Source organism: Mirounga leonina, unplaced genomic scaffold, assembly GCF_011800145.1.
Source record: "Mirounga leonina isolate KUSES-001 unplaced genomic scaffold, KU_Mleo_1.0 Mir_175, whole genome shotgun sequence".
Classification (NCBI taxonomy): domain Eukaryota; kingdom Metazoa; phylum Chordata; class Mammalia; order Carnivora; family Phocidae; genus Mirounga; species Mirounga leonina.
The window spans coordinates 3,770,527-3,783,916 of record NW_023270453.1 but is presented as its reverse complement, the minus strand read 5'-3'; the positions used below and the strand labels follow the sequence as shown (position 1 = coordinate 3,783,916).

Below are 13,390 nucleotides of genomic sequence, written 5' to 3'. Positions count from 1 at the left end.
GGGTGATGAAAATGTTTTGGAGTTAGTGGTGATAATTGAACAATATTGTGAATGTATAAAAGTCACTGAATTGTACACTTTAAAATGGTTAAAATGGTGAATTTTATGTGATGTTAATTTTACCTCATTAAAAAAAAATCAAAATACCTCACTAGAACAAGGATGTGGGGAGAAGAATTGGTGTTGAAGTCAATGTAAATAGGTAGAACTTAGCAAAGTTAGTTGGAGGGGGTTGGAGGGTCAGAGGGTTTTCTTAAGATGGGTGAAATTTTGGCCCCATTGTGTACTGAAGTGAAAGAAAGCCTGTTGATGTAAAAGAGGGGAGGAAATTGCTGGAATGATTCCTACAACAGGGAAGAGGAGATGATTTTCTGTAGAAACATGGGCAGGGAGATGGGTGGTGGGACTTGTGAAATTTTCTGCTGTTTCCTCTCATTTTCCCAGTGAAATGTGAAGCAACATGATTATCTGAGAATGATGATGGGGAAGGAGGAATTGGAAGTTGAAGGAGGGGGTAAAGGGTTTTGAATAGCTATCTAGGAATGGAGGAAAAAGAAAGAAAGGATAATGTGGTGGGATGGTCACAATGCAATGGAGTGAGTAGTCACCGATATAAAACCATTTCGATCAGCATGGTGGTGGGCTCTTCCTCACTCACCTTCAGCCCCACAGATGCAGGCTGGAGGGGGTGGTGAATCTCCTGGAGGTCTCAGCCTACCCATAGTGATTCCTTTGACTGGAAATGCCTGGGGCACTCATCTGGACCCATGCTGCTTGTGGCGAGGCCCCCGTGCACATTTCCCCCACCAGAGCCCATGTGGTGGCTGATCCCAGGTCTTGTGGTTCTTTCAGGATTGCAGCTCAGGTATTTCAGGAGGGGAGAGTGAGAACTGTCTGGAAGTGGCAACAGGACAGGAAGGATACCTAGTCCAGTTTCCAGCCCTGTGTTGGGAGGGCAGTAGAGGGAGAAACAGACACAATGGGAGAATATCGCAGGGACAGTAGTTCCAGTAGATCAGCTTCCAGTTAAAGAGGACAGCCTATGTTATAGATGACACATGTTCAATTATGCTCCTAATGATAGGCTTTTTGTTTCCACATTAGGCCATGTTACTTCCATGGAAACATGGAAGATTTGGTCTGGGGGCTTGGTAGTCACCACAGGGATCTGGTTAAAATCCAGAAACACTGGAATAGTTGTATTGTTCTCTCTGTTTCTGTCTCCCTCTGTGTGTAATGGGGTTGCCTGAGGGGAGATGCTGCCACAGAGAGGCGTTGGGTGGAGAGTGCTTTCTAGAACAAATGCTAACGTCTTAAGAAATACATGTGTCTTTCCTTACTACATCTCACTTCTTGCCAATCTTTAAATTTAACAGATGAAATTTTACCATGTCCAGAAACATTGAATACAGAGCAGGAACCGTGCCATCTAGATACAAGTCTCGGCAGTTCTGATTCTACAGATGAAGGATTGAGGTGTAAGTGTTAAATTGAGATGCCCACCGTGATGGTATGTAGCCATCCATGAGACTGGGACCACTGGTAGTAATTCAGACCACTACTAAGGATACTCATTTGCCAAACTTTGTTGATATTTATGTCCTAAGTTTAGCTGAACTGTTATTGGTAGTCTGTGGTTTATTCAAAGCATGAAAGATACTAAATATGTCAACTTAAGGTGATGTTGTTCTGTAAAATAGTTCCATTAAAGACCATCTTTGAATTATATCCAGTGTTTCTTCTTTAAAATTTCAATGTGATTATGACTAGCAAATGATTTAAACTAACTTAGTTCCATAAGATAGGTCAGGTCAGATAGTATGTATGCCATTTAAAAAATTGTTAACTGGAGCAGTTGTACAAAAAGAAGTAAAAACATCTTTTCACTTTTGAATGGCAATGGTTTTCCTTTGGGAGGATGCCCATCTGGATCAAGGATGAGTTTTTGAAAAACAGATACGCTGATATACTCCAAGGCTTGTTGAACCAAAATTTCTAAGTATGAATTAGTGTGTATGTGTGTGTTAAGCCTTGATTACAACAACTATGGCTAAGCAGCCATTCTAGTAGACTATGATGGTCCACCATTATCTTTTCCGCCTTTCTGTAGTGTATCAGGTCTGTGGATTTGAATTTGACATGTGTGACTGGGTGTCAGAAACATCTGCTGGGCAAATTTCCTGGATGCGCACAAAAGCAAGAGAAGTTCCTACGTTACAATCTGGACCCCAGCAGGATCAAAGTAGTGATGAAGGTAGGAAGTAAAAAAAAATAATATTCTTTATATATTATTTTCAGAATTGTGATTTATTGTGAGTGGTATGAAGACATTTCATCAGGGGTCTTGATGAAGAAACTGAGTATATTTTATTGAAACTATATTTGCCATAGATAGTGAAAGTAAAGAATCTTATTATCAACAGTGTAAAGGAAGACTTATACTAGGTTAGCTATTTTCATTTTGTAAATTTTATTATTTTCTTATCATTAGGAGATAATTTTGTGGGAACCAAAAAGAAAAGTATTAAAAGTCTTCTATCAAAATATACTAGCTCTCCCTTTCACTGGTGTCAATGAGTTTCTTTTTTTTAATCTAACATTAAATTTGTGATTTCTGTTTATCTTTCTTTCCACTGCTTTTTTTTCTTTCTTTCTTTCTTTTTTTTTTTTTTGAGGGGGCATATTGTTAGTCTTTTCTTAAATTAGTAATTTAAAATTTTATTACAGCAGAAAGTAATAGCTATTTTTTTCTGCTTCCGTGTAGATTTTACTTTCTCCATAGTTTTGCCTTTTCTGGAATGTCATAGAGTTGGAATTATACAATATGTAGCCTTTTTAGATTGACTTCCTTCATTTAGTAATATGCATTTAAGGTTCCTCTATGTTTTTTTCATGGCTTGGTAGCTTATTTCTTTTTAATAGTAAATCGTATTCCATTGTCTGGATGTACCAGAGCTTATTCACCTACTGAAGGACATATTGGTTGCTTCCAAGCAATTATGAATACAGCTGCTATAAACATCCATGTGAAGGTTTTTTTTTTTTTTTTAAAGATTTTATTTATTTATTTGAGACAGAGAGAATGAGAGACAGAGAGCATGAGAGGGAGGAGGGTCAGAGGGAGAAGCAGATTCCCTGCTGAGCAGGGAGCCCGATGCGGGACTCGATCCAGGGACTCCAGGATCATGACCTGAGCCGAAGGCAGTCGCTTAACCAACTGAGCCACCCAGGCACCCCCATGTGAAGGTTTTTGTGTGGATCTAAGTTTTCAACTCTTTTGGGTAAATGCTAAGGGCCATGATTGCTGGATCACATAGTAAGAATATGTTTAGTTTTGTAAGAAACTGCCAAGCTGTCTTCCAAAGTGAAGGTAACCATTTTTCATTCCCATCAACAATGAATGAGAGATCTTGTTGCTTTACATCCTCTCCAGCATTTGGCATTGTCTGTGTCCTGGATTCTGGCCATGCTAATAGGTGTGTAGTGGTATCTCTTTGTTTTGGTTTGCATTTCCCTAATGCCTTATGATATGGAGCACCATTTCATATGCTTATTTGCCATCCATATATCTTCTTTGGTGAAGTAAGTTTGTTAAGGTCTTTGGTTTTTGGTCTTTTATCTTTATCATTTTCTTTCTTTCTTTTTTTAAGATTTTATTTATTTATTTGAGGGAGAGAGAGAGAGCACAAGCCCAGGGGAGGGGCAGAGGCAGAGGGAGAAGCAGACTCCCCCGCTAAACTGGGATCCCAACAAAGGGCTTGATGCCAGGACCCTGGGATCATGACCTGAGCTGAATGCAGATGCTTAACCGATTGAACCACCCAGGCATCCCTATCATTTTCTTTATTTACCATTGTTTCTTTTATTTCATGTCCTTGATTTCTTTTCTTTCTTGAAAAGGTTTGCTGACTAATTGTTCTTTTATTTAGAAAAGATCTGTGGTGATGGGCTTGCTTAATATTTATGTTATAAACTTAAAATGTTTTTAATGGCCTCACTCCTAAATAATAATCAGGTCAGACAATTTTCAAAAGAAAGTCTGTTTATTTTATTTCTAAGTACATGGTGATGGTTCTTGATTTCCTGATATCTACTATAGTCATTGAGAAGGCTGAGCCCATCTAATTTTCAGTGTTATGCAGATTTTTAAAAAAATATTTATCTCTAATGTTTGAAAATGTCACTATGATGAGTACAGATCATGGATATATTTTTATTTAGATTTTTCAATGCTCAGAATGCATTTATTTCATCACTTGTGGAAACGGTATGTTATTCTTTTCTAGTAATTCTCTTTTAGTCCCTCTGTTCTGGTCTTCTTGAATTTCTACTAAATATATGTTCTGGGGGTCTGTGTATTAGTGTTTTCTATTCGTTGCCCTTGTTGTTTGTTCTTATTTTTGTCTTCCACTTCTGTTATGCCTTTGTAGTTTTAAATGAGGATTTTATATGCTGCTTTTTTGTTTCCTTTTTTAGTATTTCAATTATACTTCTTTTATTACCCATTTTTTAGTGCTTGCTCTGAGCTTGTGAACTTCGTTTACAACTAATCCAACTCCACTTTCAAATAGCTTCATATTTCTTCATGCAATGCAAATATCTTATAATAACAAAATATTCCTAATTCCTCCCTCCTGTCCCTTGCATCATTGTTGTCATTCATTTCACTTATATGCAAACTATAATCATCAAATACCTTGTGGCTGTTACTATTTTGAACAAACTGTTCTCTTTTAGATCAATTAAGAAAATTGTAATTAAAAGATTTTGCCAAAACTTGGAAGCCACTGATGTGTTTTATTTATTGCTTTCCTAATACTGTTCCTTCCTTTATTTAGATCTGAGTTTCTGATGGATATCATTTTCCTTCTCTTTGAAGAATTTCAAAGCCATTGTTTCCTTGTTTATTTTCGGTTTAGATAATCTGTCCATTGACGTAAGTGGGGTGTTAAAGTTCCCTACTATTATTGTATTATTATCAATTAGTTCATGTTTGTTATTGTTTTACATATTTGGGTGCTCCCATATTGGGTGCATAAATATTTACAACTGTTACATCTTCTTGTTGGATTGTCCCCTTTATTATGATATGGTGCCCTTCTTCATCTTTTGCTACATATAGTCTTTGGTTTAAAATCTAGTTTGTCTGGGGGCCTGGCTCAGTCAGTTGGGTATCTTATTCTTAGTTTTGGCTCAGGTCATGATCTCAGGGTCGTGAGATCGAGCCCCATGCCAGGCTCTAGCCTGCTGTTTATTGCATCAAGTCTGTTTCCAATCTAATTTATTGCACTCTTTATTTCTGATTCTTTTTTAACTCTTTTATCTCTGTGTTAAGGGTCTCACTAATGTCTTTTATTCTTTTCTCAAGCACGATGAGTATCCTTGTGATTGTTGTTTTAAATTCTCCATTGGGGGCGCCTGGGTGGCTCAGTTGTTGGGCATCTGCCTTCAGCTCAGGTCATGATCTCAGGGTCCTGGGATCGAGCCCCACATCAGGCTTCCTGCTCAGTGGGAAGCCTGCTTCTCCCTCTCCCACTCTCCCTGCTTGTGTTCCCTCTCTCACTGTGTCTCTCTCTGTCAAATAAATAGAATATTTAAAAATAAATAAATAAATAAATAGATAGATAGATAGATAAATAAATAAATAAATAAATTCTCCGTCAGGGGTGTTCTTATATCTGTTTCACTTGTATCTCTGGCTGTGGCCTTATCTTGTTCTTTCATTTGGGATCAATTCCTCCATCTTGGCCTTTTGTCTAAGTCTCTGGCTTCTTCTCTGTGTTAGAAAAGCCACTTATGACTCCTCCTGAATATAATGGCCAAAAGAAGAGGTCATGTAGTGTCAAGGTCCTGGCACTTCAAGGAGCATCTCTGGAATGTGCTGAATGCACTCTGCTATTGTGTTCTTGCTGCTCTATCCTTTAGGCCAGTCATCTGCAGAGGCTCTCATCTGCTGTGGGCAGTGTTTGGTCCCTGGCCTGAATGTGACAAGTTTTAACTAGGAGTGCTCTGGTCTGCTTGTGAAATGAGACCTGAAACCACTTCCACCAGAACTGAGGCCCTGCAGAACTCTCTGGCTGAGAGACATGATGTGGGCAGGGGTTTGTGCTGGTCTTCTGGGGAAGGGGCTGCTGTGTTACGACTGAGGCATGCTTGACTGAGAAGAGCAGTTCTGTCAGAGGGCAGGGGTGTGGAGCTTAGTGTAAGCAAGTTAGGTAGCTAGTGTTGGTGCCAAGCTGCTTCCCTTGGGTGGCTCTGTGTTTATGCTGGGAGATGGGGGAGCGAAGTGGTGTCAGCCAACTCCATTGTTCCTGGAGAGACATCTCCGTGAAATTTGCCTTTCATGGGTGTGTTCTGAGAAGAGCAAATAATCTCCCCACTGTATTCCCTAGGTGTTCTTTAGATCAATGTTTCTGCACTGTCTGCCCTCAGGTTTTTTGCCTGCCTTCTCTCTAGAAGTAGCCCAGTGCCCTCTGGGCTCTATCCCAGCCAAGCTCACTGACCTTTAAAACTTCAGACTTTAAGCCCTCCTAGTTGCAAGAACTCACAAAATTCAATTGCTCTTTTTCTCCAAGCCAATGACTTTGGGGAAACTTTCTCTTTGTGCATTTCCCTGTGTACTCTTCTATCTCTTACCCTTCTCAGTGACCATGGCTCCTTCCCCTCTGCAGCACTCACCAACCATTTCTCCTCTAAACCACATCTCCACACTTTCTACCTTCTTCAATGTGACCTCCTCTCTCCCTTTACTTGTGGAGTTTGTTCTGTCAGTCTTTGGCTCAATTTCTGAGGTATTTAGGATGATTTGATAGTTATCTAGTTGTGTTCATGGGACAAGACAAACCCAGGGTCCTCCTATGCTGCTGCCATCTTCCTTTCCTAATATTACTTACAAAACAGGTCTATTGGCTACAGATTCTCTCAATTTTCATTTGTCTGAGAAAGTGTTTATTTTTTCTTTATTTTTTAAAGATTCTAATTATTTATTTAAGAGAGACAGATAGAGTGCACACGTGAATTGGGGGGGTTGCAGAGGTGAGGGAGAGAGAGAGAATCTCAAACAGACTCTGCACTGAGATTGGAGGCCTATGCAGGATTTGATCTCATGACCCTAAGATCATGACCTGAGCTGAAATCAAGAGATGGACCCTATTAAAGGCAATCTTCATTTCTGTTACAGTGTTTGGTTTGGTTTGGTTTGGTTTGGTTTGGTTTGGTTTGGTCTCTAGTATTTTTTATTCTTTCTTAGAATTTCCATCTCTCTGACTGTATTGTATATCTTTTTTTGCATGTTTCTACTTTTTTCCATTAGAGCTCTTAAGTTATTAATTATCATGGTTTTATTTTTTATTTTTATTTATTTTTTATTTTATTATGTTATGTAAATCACCATATATTACATCATTAGTTTTTGATGTAGTGTTCCATGATTCATTGTTTGCATATAACACCCAGTGCTTCATTCAGTATGTGCCCTCTTTAATACCCATCACCAGGCTAACCCATCCCCCCACCCCCTCCTCTCTAGAACCCTCAGTTTGTTTCTCAGTGTCCATAGTCTCTCATGGTTCCTCTCCCCCTCCAATTCCCCCCCTTCATTTTTCCCTTCCTACTGTCTTCTTTTTTTAACATATAATTATTATTTGTTTCAGAGGTACAGATCTGTGAGTCAACAACCTTATGCAATTCACAGTGCTCACCATAGCACATACCCTCCCCAATGTCTATCACCCAGCCACCCCATCCCTCCCGACCAGCACCACTCCAGCAACCCTCAGTTTGTTTCCTGAGATTAAGAATTCCTCATATCAGTGAGATCATATGATACATGTCTTTCTCTAACTTATTTCGCGCAGCATAATACCCTCCAGTTCCATCCACGTCATTGCAAATGGCAAGATTTCATTCCTTTTGATGACTGCATAATATTCCATTGTGTGTGTGTCTGTTTGTGTGTGTGTGTGTGTATACCACATCTTCTTTATCCATTCATCTGTCGATGGACAGATGTTAATATATATATATACACACACACACCACATCTTCTTTATTCATTCACCTATCAATGGACATCTTGGCTCTTTCCATAGTTTGGCTATTGTGGACATTGCTGCTATAAACATCAGGGTGCACATACCCCTTCGATTCTCTACATTTGTATCTTTGGGGTAAATACCTAGTAGTGCAATTGCTGGATCGTATGGTAGCTCTATTTTCAACTTTTTGAGGAACCTCCATACTGTTTTCCAGAGTGGCTGCACCAGCTTGCATTCCCACCAACAGTGTAGGAGGGTTCCCCTTTCTCCACATCCCTGCCAACATCTGTTATTTTCTGACTTGTTAATTTTAGCCATTCTGACTGGTGTGAGGTGGTATCTCATTGAAGTTTTGATTTGGATTTCCCTGATGCCGAGCGATGTTGAGCACTTTTTCATGTGTCTGTTGGCCATTTGGATGTCTTCTTTGGAAAAATGTCTGTTCATGTCTTCTGCCCATTTCTTGATTGGATCGTTTGTTCTTTGGGTGTTGAGTTTGATAAGTTCTTTATAGATTTTGGATACTAGCCCCTTATCTGATATGTCATTTGCAAATATCTTCTGCCATTCTGTCGGTTGTCTTTTGGTTTTGTTGACTGTTTCTTTTGCTTTGCAAAAGGTTCATATCTTGATGAAGTCCCAATAGTTCATTTTTGCCCTTGCTTCCCTTGCCTTTGGCGATGTTTCTAGGAAGAAGTTGCTGCAGCTGAGGTCGAAGAGGTTGCTGCCTGTGTTCTCCTCTAGGATTTTGATGGACTTCTGTCTCACATTTATGTCTTTCAACCATTTGGAGTCTATTTTTGTGTATGGTATAAGGAAATGGTCCAGTTTCATTCTTCTGCATGTGGCTGTCTAATTTTCCCAACACCATTTGTTGAAGAGACTGTCTTTTTTCCATTGGACATTCTTTCCTGCTTTGTTGAAGATTAGTTGACCATAGAGTTGAGGGTCCATTTCTGGGCTCTCTATTCTGTTCCATTGATCTATGTGTCTGTTTTTGTGCCAGTACCATACTGTCTTGATGATGACAGCTTTCTAATAGAGCTTCAAGTCTGGAATTGTGATGCCACCAGCTTTGCTTTTCTTTTACAGTATTCCTCTGGCTATTTGGGGTCTTTTCTGGTTCCATACAAATTTTAGGATTATTTGTTCCATTTCTTTGAAAAAAGTGGATGGTATTTTGATAGGGATTGCATTGAATGTGTAGATTGCTCTAGGTAGCATTGACATCTTCACAATATTTGTTCTTCCAATCCATGAGCATGGAACGTTTTTCCATTTCTTTGTGTCTTCCTCAATTTCTTTCATGAGTATTTTCTAGTTTTCTGATGCAGATTCTTTGCCTCTTTGGTTAGATTTATTCCTAGGTATCTTATGGTTTTGGGTGTAATTGTAAATGGGATCGACTCAATTTCTCTTTCTTCAGTCTTGTTGGTGTATAGGAATGCCACTGATTTCTGTGCATTGATATTATATCCTGCCACTTTACTGAATTCCTATGTGAGTTATAGCAGTTTTGGGGTGGAGTCTTTTGGGTTTTCCACATAAAGTGTCATATCATCTGCAAAGAGTGAGAGTTTGACTTCTTCCTTGCTGATTCAGATGCCTTTTATTTCTTTTTGTTGCCTGATTGCTGTGGCTAGGACTTCTAGTACTATGTTGAATAGCAGTTGTGATAGTGGACATCCCTGCCATGTTCCTGACCTTAGGGGGAAAGCTCTCAGTTTTTCCCCATTGAGAATCATATTCACTGTGGGTTTTTCATAGACGGCTTTTATGATATTGAGTTATGTACCCTCTATCTCTCCACTCTGAAGAGTTTTGATCAAGAAAGCATGCTGTACTTTGTCAAATGCTTTTTCTGCATCTATTAAGAGGATCATATGATTCTTGTTCTTTCTTTTATCAATGTATTGTATCACATTGATTGATTTGCGGATGTTGAACCAACCTTGCAGCCCAAGGATAAATCCCACTTGGTCGTGGTGAATAATCCTTTTAATGTACTGTTGGATCCTATTCGCTAGTATTTTGGTGAGAATTTTTGCATCCATGTTCAACAGGGATATTGGTCTGTAATTCTCCTTTTGGAGGGGGTCTTTGTCTGGTTTTGGGATCAAGGTAATGGTGGCCTCATAAAATGAGTTTGGAAGATTTCCTTCCATTTCTATTTTTTGGAACAGTTTCAGAAGAATAGGTATTAGTTCTTCTTTAAATGTTGGTAGAATTCACCTGGGAAGCCATCTGGCCCTGGGATCTTGTTTGTTGGGAGATTTTTGATGACTGCTTCAATTTCCTTAGTGGTTATAGGTCTGTTCAGGTTTTCTATTTCTTCCTGGTTCAGTTTTGGTAATTTATACATCTCAAGAATGCATCTGTTTCTTCCAGATTATCTAATTTGCTGGCATAGAATTGCTCATAATATGTTCTTATATTTGTTTGTTATTTCTTTGGTGTTGGTTGTGATCTCTCCTCTTTCAGTCATGATTTTGTTGATTTGGGTCATTTCTCTTTTCTTTTTGATAAGTCTGGCCAGGGGTTTATCAATCTTATTAATTCTTTCAAAGAACCAGCTCCTAGTTTTGTTGATCTGTTCTACTCTTCTTTTCGTTTCTATTTCATTGATTTCTGCTCTGATCTTTATTATTTCTCTTCTCCTGCTGGGTTTAGGCTTTATTTGCTGTTCTTTCTCCAGCTCCTTTAGGTGTAGGGTTAGGTTGTGTATTTGATATCTTTCTTGTTTCTTGAGAAAGGCTTGTGTTGCTATATACTTTCCTCTTAGGACTGCCTTTGCTGCATCCCAAAGATTTTGAACAGTTGTGTTTTCATCTTCATTGGTTTCCATGAATTTTTTAAATTCTTCTTTAATTTCCTGGTTGACCCATTCATTCTTTAGTAGGATGCTCTTTAGCCTCCATGTATTTGAGTTCTTTCCAAATTTCCTCTTGTGATTGAATTCTAGTTTCAAAGCATTGTGGTCCGATAATATACAGGGAATGATCCCAATCTTTTGGTACTGGATGAGACCTGATTTGTGACGTAGGGTGTGATCTATTCTGGAGAATGTTCCATGGGCACTAGAGAAGAATGTGTATTCTGTTGCTTTGGGATGGAATGTTCTGAATATATCTGTGAAGTCCATTTGGTCCAGTGTGTCACTTAAAGTCTTTATTTCCTTGTTGATCTTTTGCTTAGATGATCTGTCCATTTCAGTGAGGGGGGTGTTAAAATCCCCTACTATTACTGTATTGTTGACGATGTGTTTCTTTGCTTTTGTTATTAATTGGCTTATATAGTTGGCTGCTCCCATGTTAGGGGCATAGATATTTACAGTTGTTAGCTCTTCTTGTTGGATAGACCCATTAAGTAGGATATAGTGTCCTTCCTCATCACTTATTACAGTCTTTAGTTTGAAATCTAATTTGTCTGATATAAAGATTGCGACCCCAGCTTTCTTTTGGTGTCCATTAGCATGGTAAATGGTTTTCCACCCCCTCACTTTCAATCTGGGGGTGTCTTTGGGTCTAAAATGAGTCTCTTGCAGACAGCATATCGATGGGTCTTGTTTTTTTAATCTAATCTGACAGCCTGTGTCTTTTGACTGGGGCATTTAGCTCATTTACATTCAGGGTATCTATTGAAAGATGTGAATTTAGTGCCATTATATTGCCTGTGAGGTGACTGTTATTGTATATTGTCTGTGTTCTTTTCTGGTCTATGTTACTTTTAGGCTCTCTCTTTGCTTAGAGGACCCCTTTCAATATTTCTTGTAGGGCTCGTTTCGTGTTGGCAAATTCCTTTAGTTTTTGTTTGTCCTGGAAGCTTTTTTATCTCTCCTTCTATTTTCAATGACAGCCTAGCTGGATATAGTATTCTTGGCTGCATATTTTTCTCATTTAGTGCTCTGAAAATATCATGCCAGTCCTTTCTCGCCTGCCAGGTCTCTGTAGATAGGTCTGTTGCCAATCTAGTGTTTCTACCATTCTAGATTACAGACCTTTTGTCCTGAGCTGCTTTCAGGATTTTCTCTTTGTGTCTTTGACTCATAAGTTTCACTATTAGATGTTGGGGTGTTGACCTATTTTTATTGATTTTGTGGGGGTTCTGTGTTCCCCTTGATGCCTGTTTCCTTCCTCAAATTTGGAAATTCTGTGCTATAATTTGCTCCAATATACCTTCTGCCCCTCTCTCTCTTTCTTCTTCTTCTTGGATCCCAATTATTCTAGTGTTGTTTCCTCTTATGGTATCACTTATCTCTCGAATTCTGCCCTCATGATCCAGTAGTTGTTTATCTCTCTTTTTCTCAGCTTCTTTATTTTCCATCATTTGGTCTTCTTTATCACTAATTCTGTCTTTTGCCTCATTTATCCTAGCAGTTAGAGCCTCCATTTTTTATTGCACCTCATTAATAGCCTTTTTGATTTCGACTTGGTTAGATTTTAGTTCTTTTATTTCTCCAGGAAGGGTTTCTCTAATATCTTCCATGCTTTTTTCAAGCCCAGCTAGTATCTTTAAAATCCTTTTTCTGAACTCTAGGTCCTACATTTACTAATGTCCATATCGATTAGGTCCCTGTCAGTTGGTACTGCCCCTCGTTCTTTTTTTTGAGGTGATTTTTTCCGTCTTGTCATTTTGTCCAGAGGACAATAGATGAATGAGAGAACAAAATGCTAACAGGGTAACAACGACCCCAGAAAAATATACAGTAAAGAAATCAGAAGAGACCTGAAACCCGGGGAAAAGAAAGGGAAAGAAAGAAGAAAGAAAAAAGAAAAAAAAAAAAAGAAAGAAAAAGATTTAAAAAAAAGAATATGATAAAATATGATCAGGCTGGTGCATAGATCAGTGCCACACACTAGATTTTGGCCATATTTTGGTCTGTTAGAAGAAAGTGCCTCCCAAAATTTTAAAGAAAGAAAAGCTTATATATGTACAAAAATAACGGTAAATATGATGAAGGGATAGAATATGATGGTAAAGATGAAAATTATAAAAGATTTTATAAAAGGAATTAATTAGATAAGAAGTTGGTTGAAAAAGTAAGAAGAGGAATTAAAAAAAGAGGGGGGAGAGAATGTGATCAGGGAGGAGACTAGAACAAAGCCATACACTAGATATTTAGGGTATATTTTGGTCTGTTAGAAGAAACTGTATCCCAAAATTTTAAAGAGAGAACAACTTATGTATATACCAAAAATAAGGTTAACTACTATGAAGGGATAGAATATGACTCTAAAAATGAAAAATAAAAAATATTTTTAGAAAAGGGATTGATAAGATATTGGTTGAAAAAGGGAAAAAGAAAAATTCAAAGAAAAAAATAAAAGAAAATTTAAAAAGTTATCTTTGAAAGA

General features: G+C 38.3%; 1 protein-coding gene across 1 annotated transcript in view; it reads left to right on the top strand.

Annotated features, from left to right (window-relative positions):
• The window catches only part of MALRD1 (MAM and LDL receptor class A domain containing 1), an 807,963-nt gene that overhangs the window by 70,542 nt on the left and 724,031 nt on the right, over positions 1–13,390 (top strand). Inside the window, exons 7-8 of the mRNA XM_035022447.1 lie at positions 1,377–1,478; positions 2,111–2,254. Of these exons, the coding sequence (XP_034878338.1) occupies positions 1,377–1,478; positions 2,111–2,254 (246 nt within the window). The remainder of the gene's footprint in view (positions 1–1,376; positions 1,479–2,110; positions 2,255–13,390) is intronic.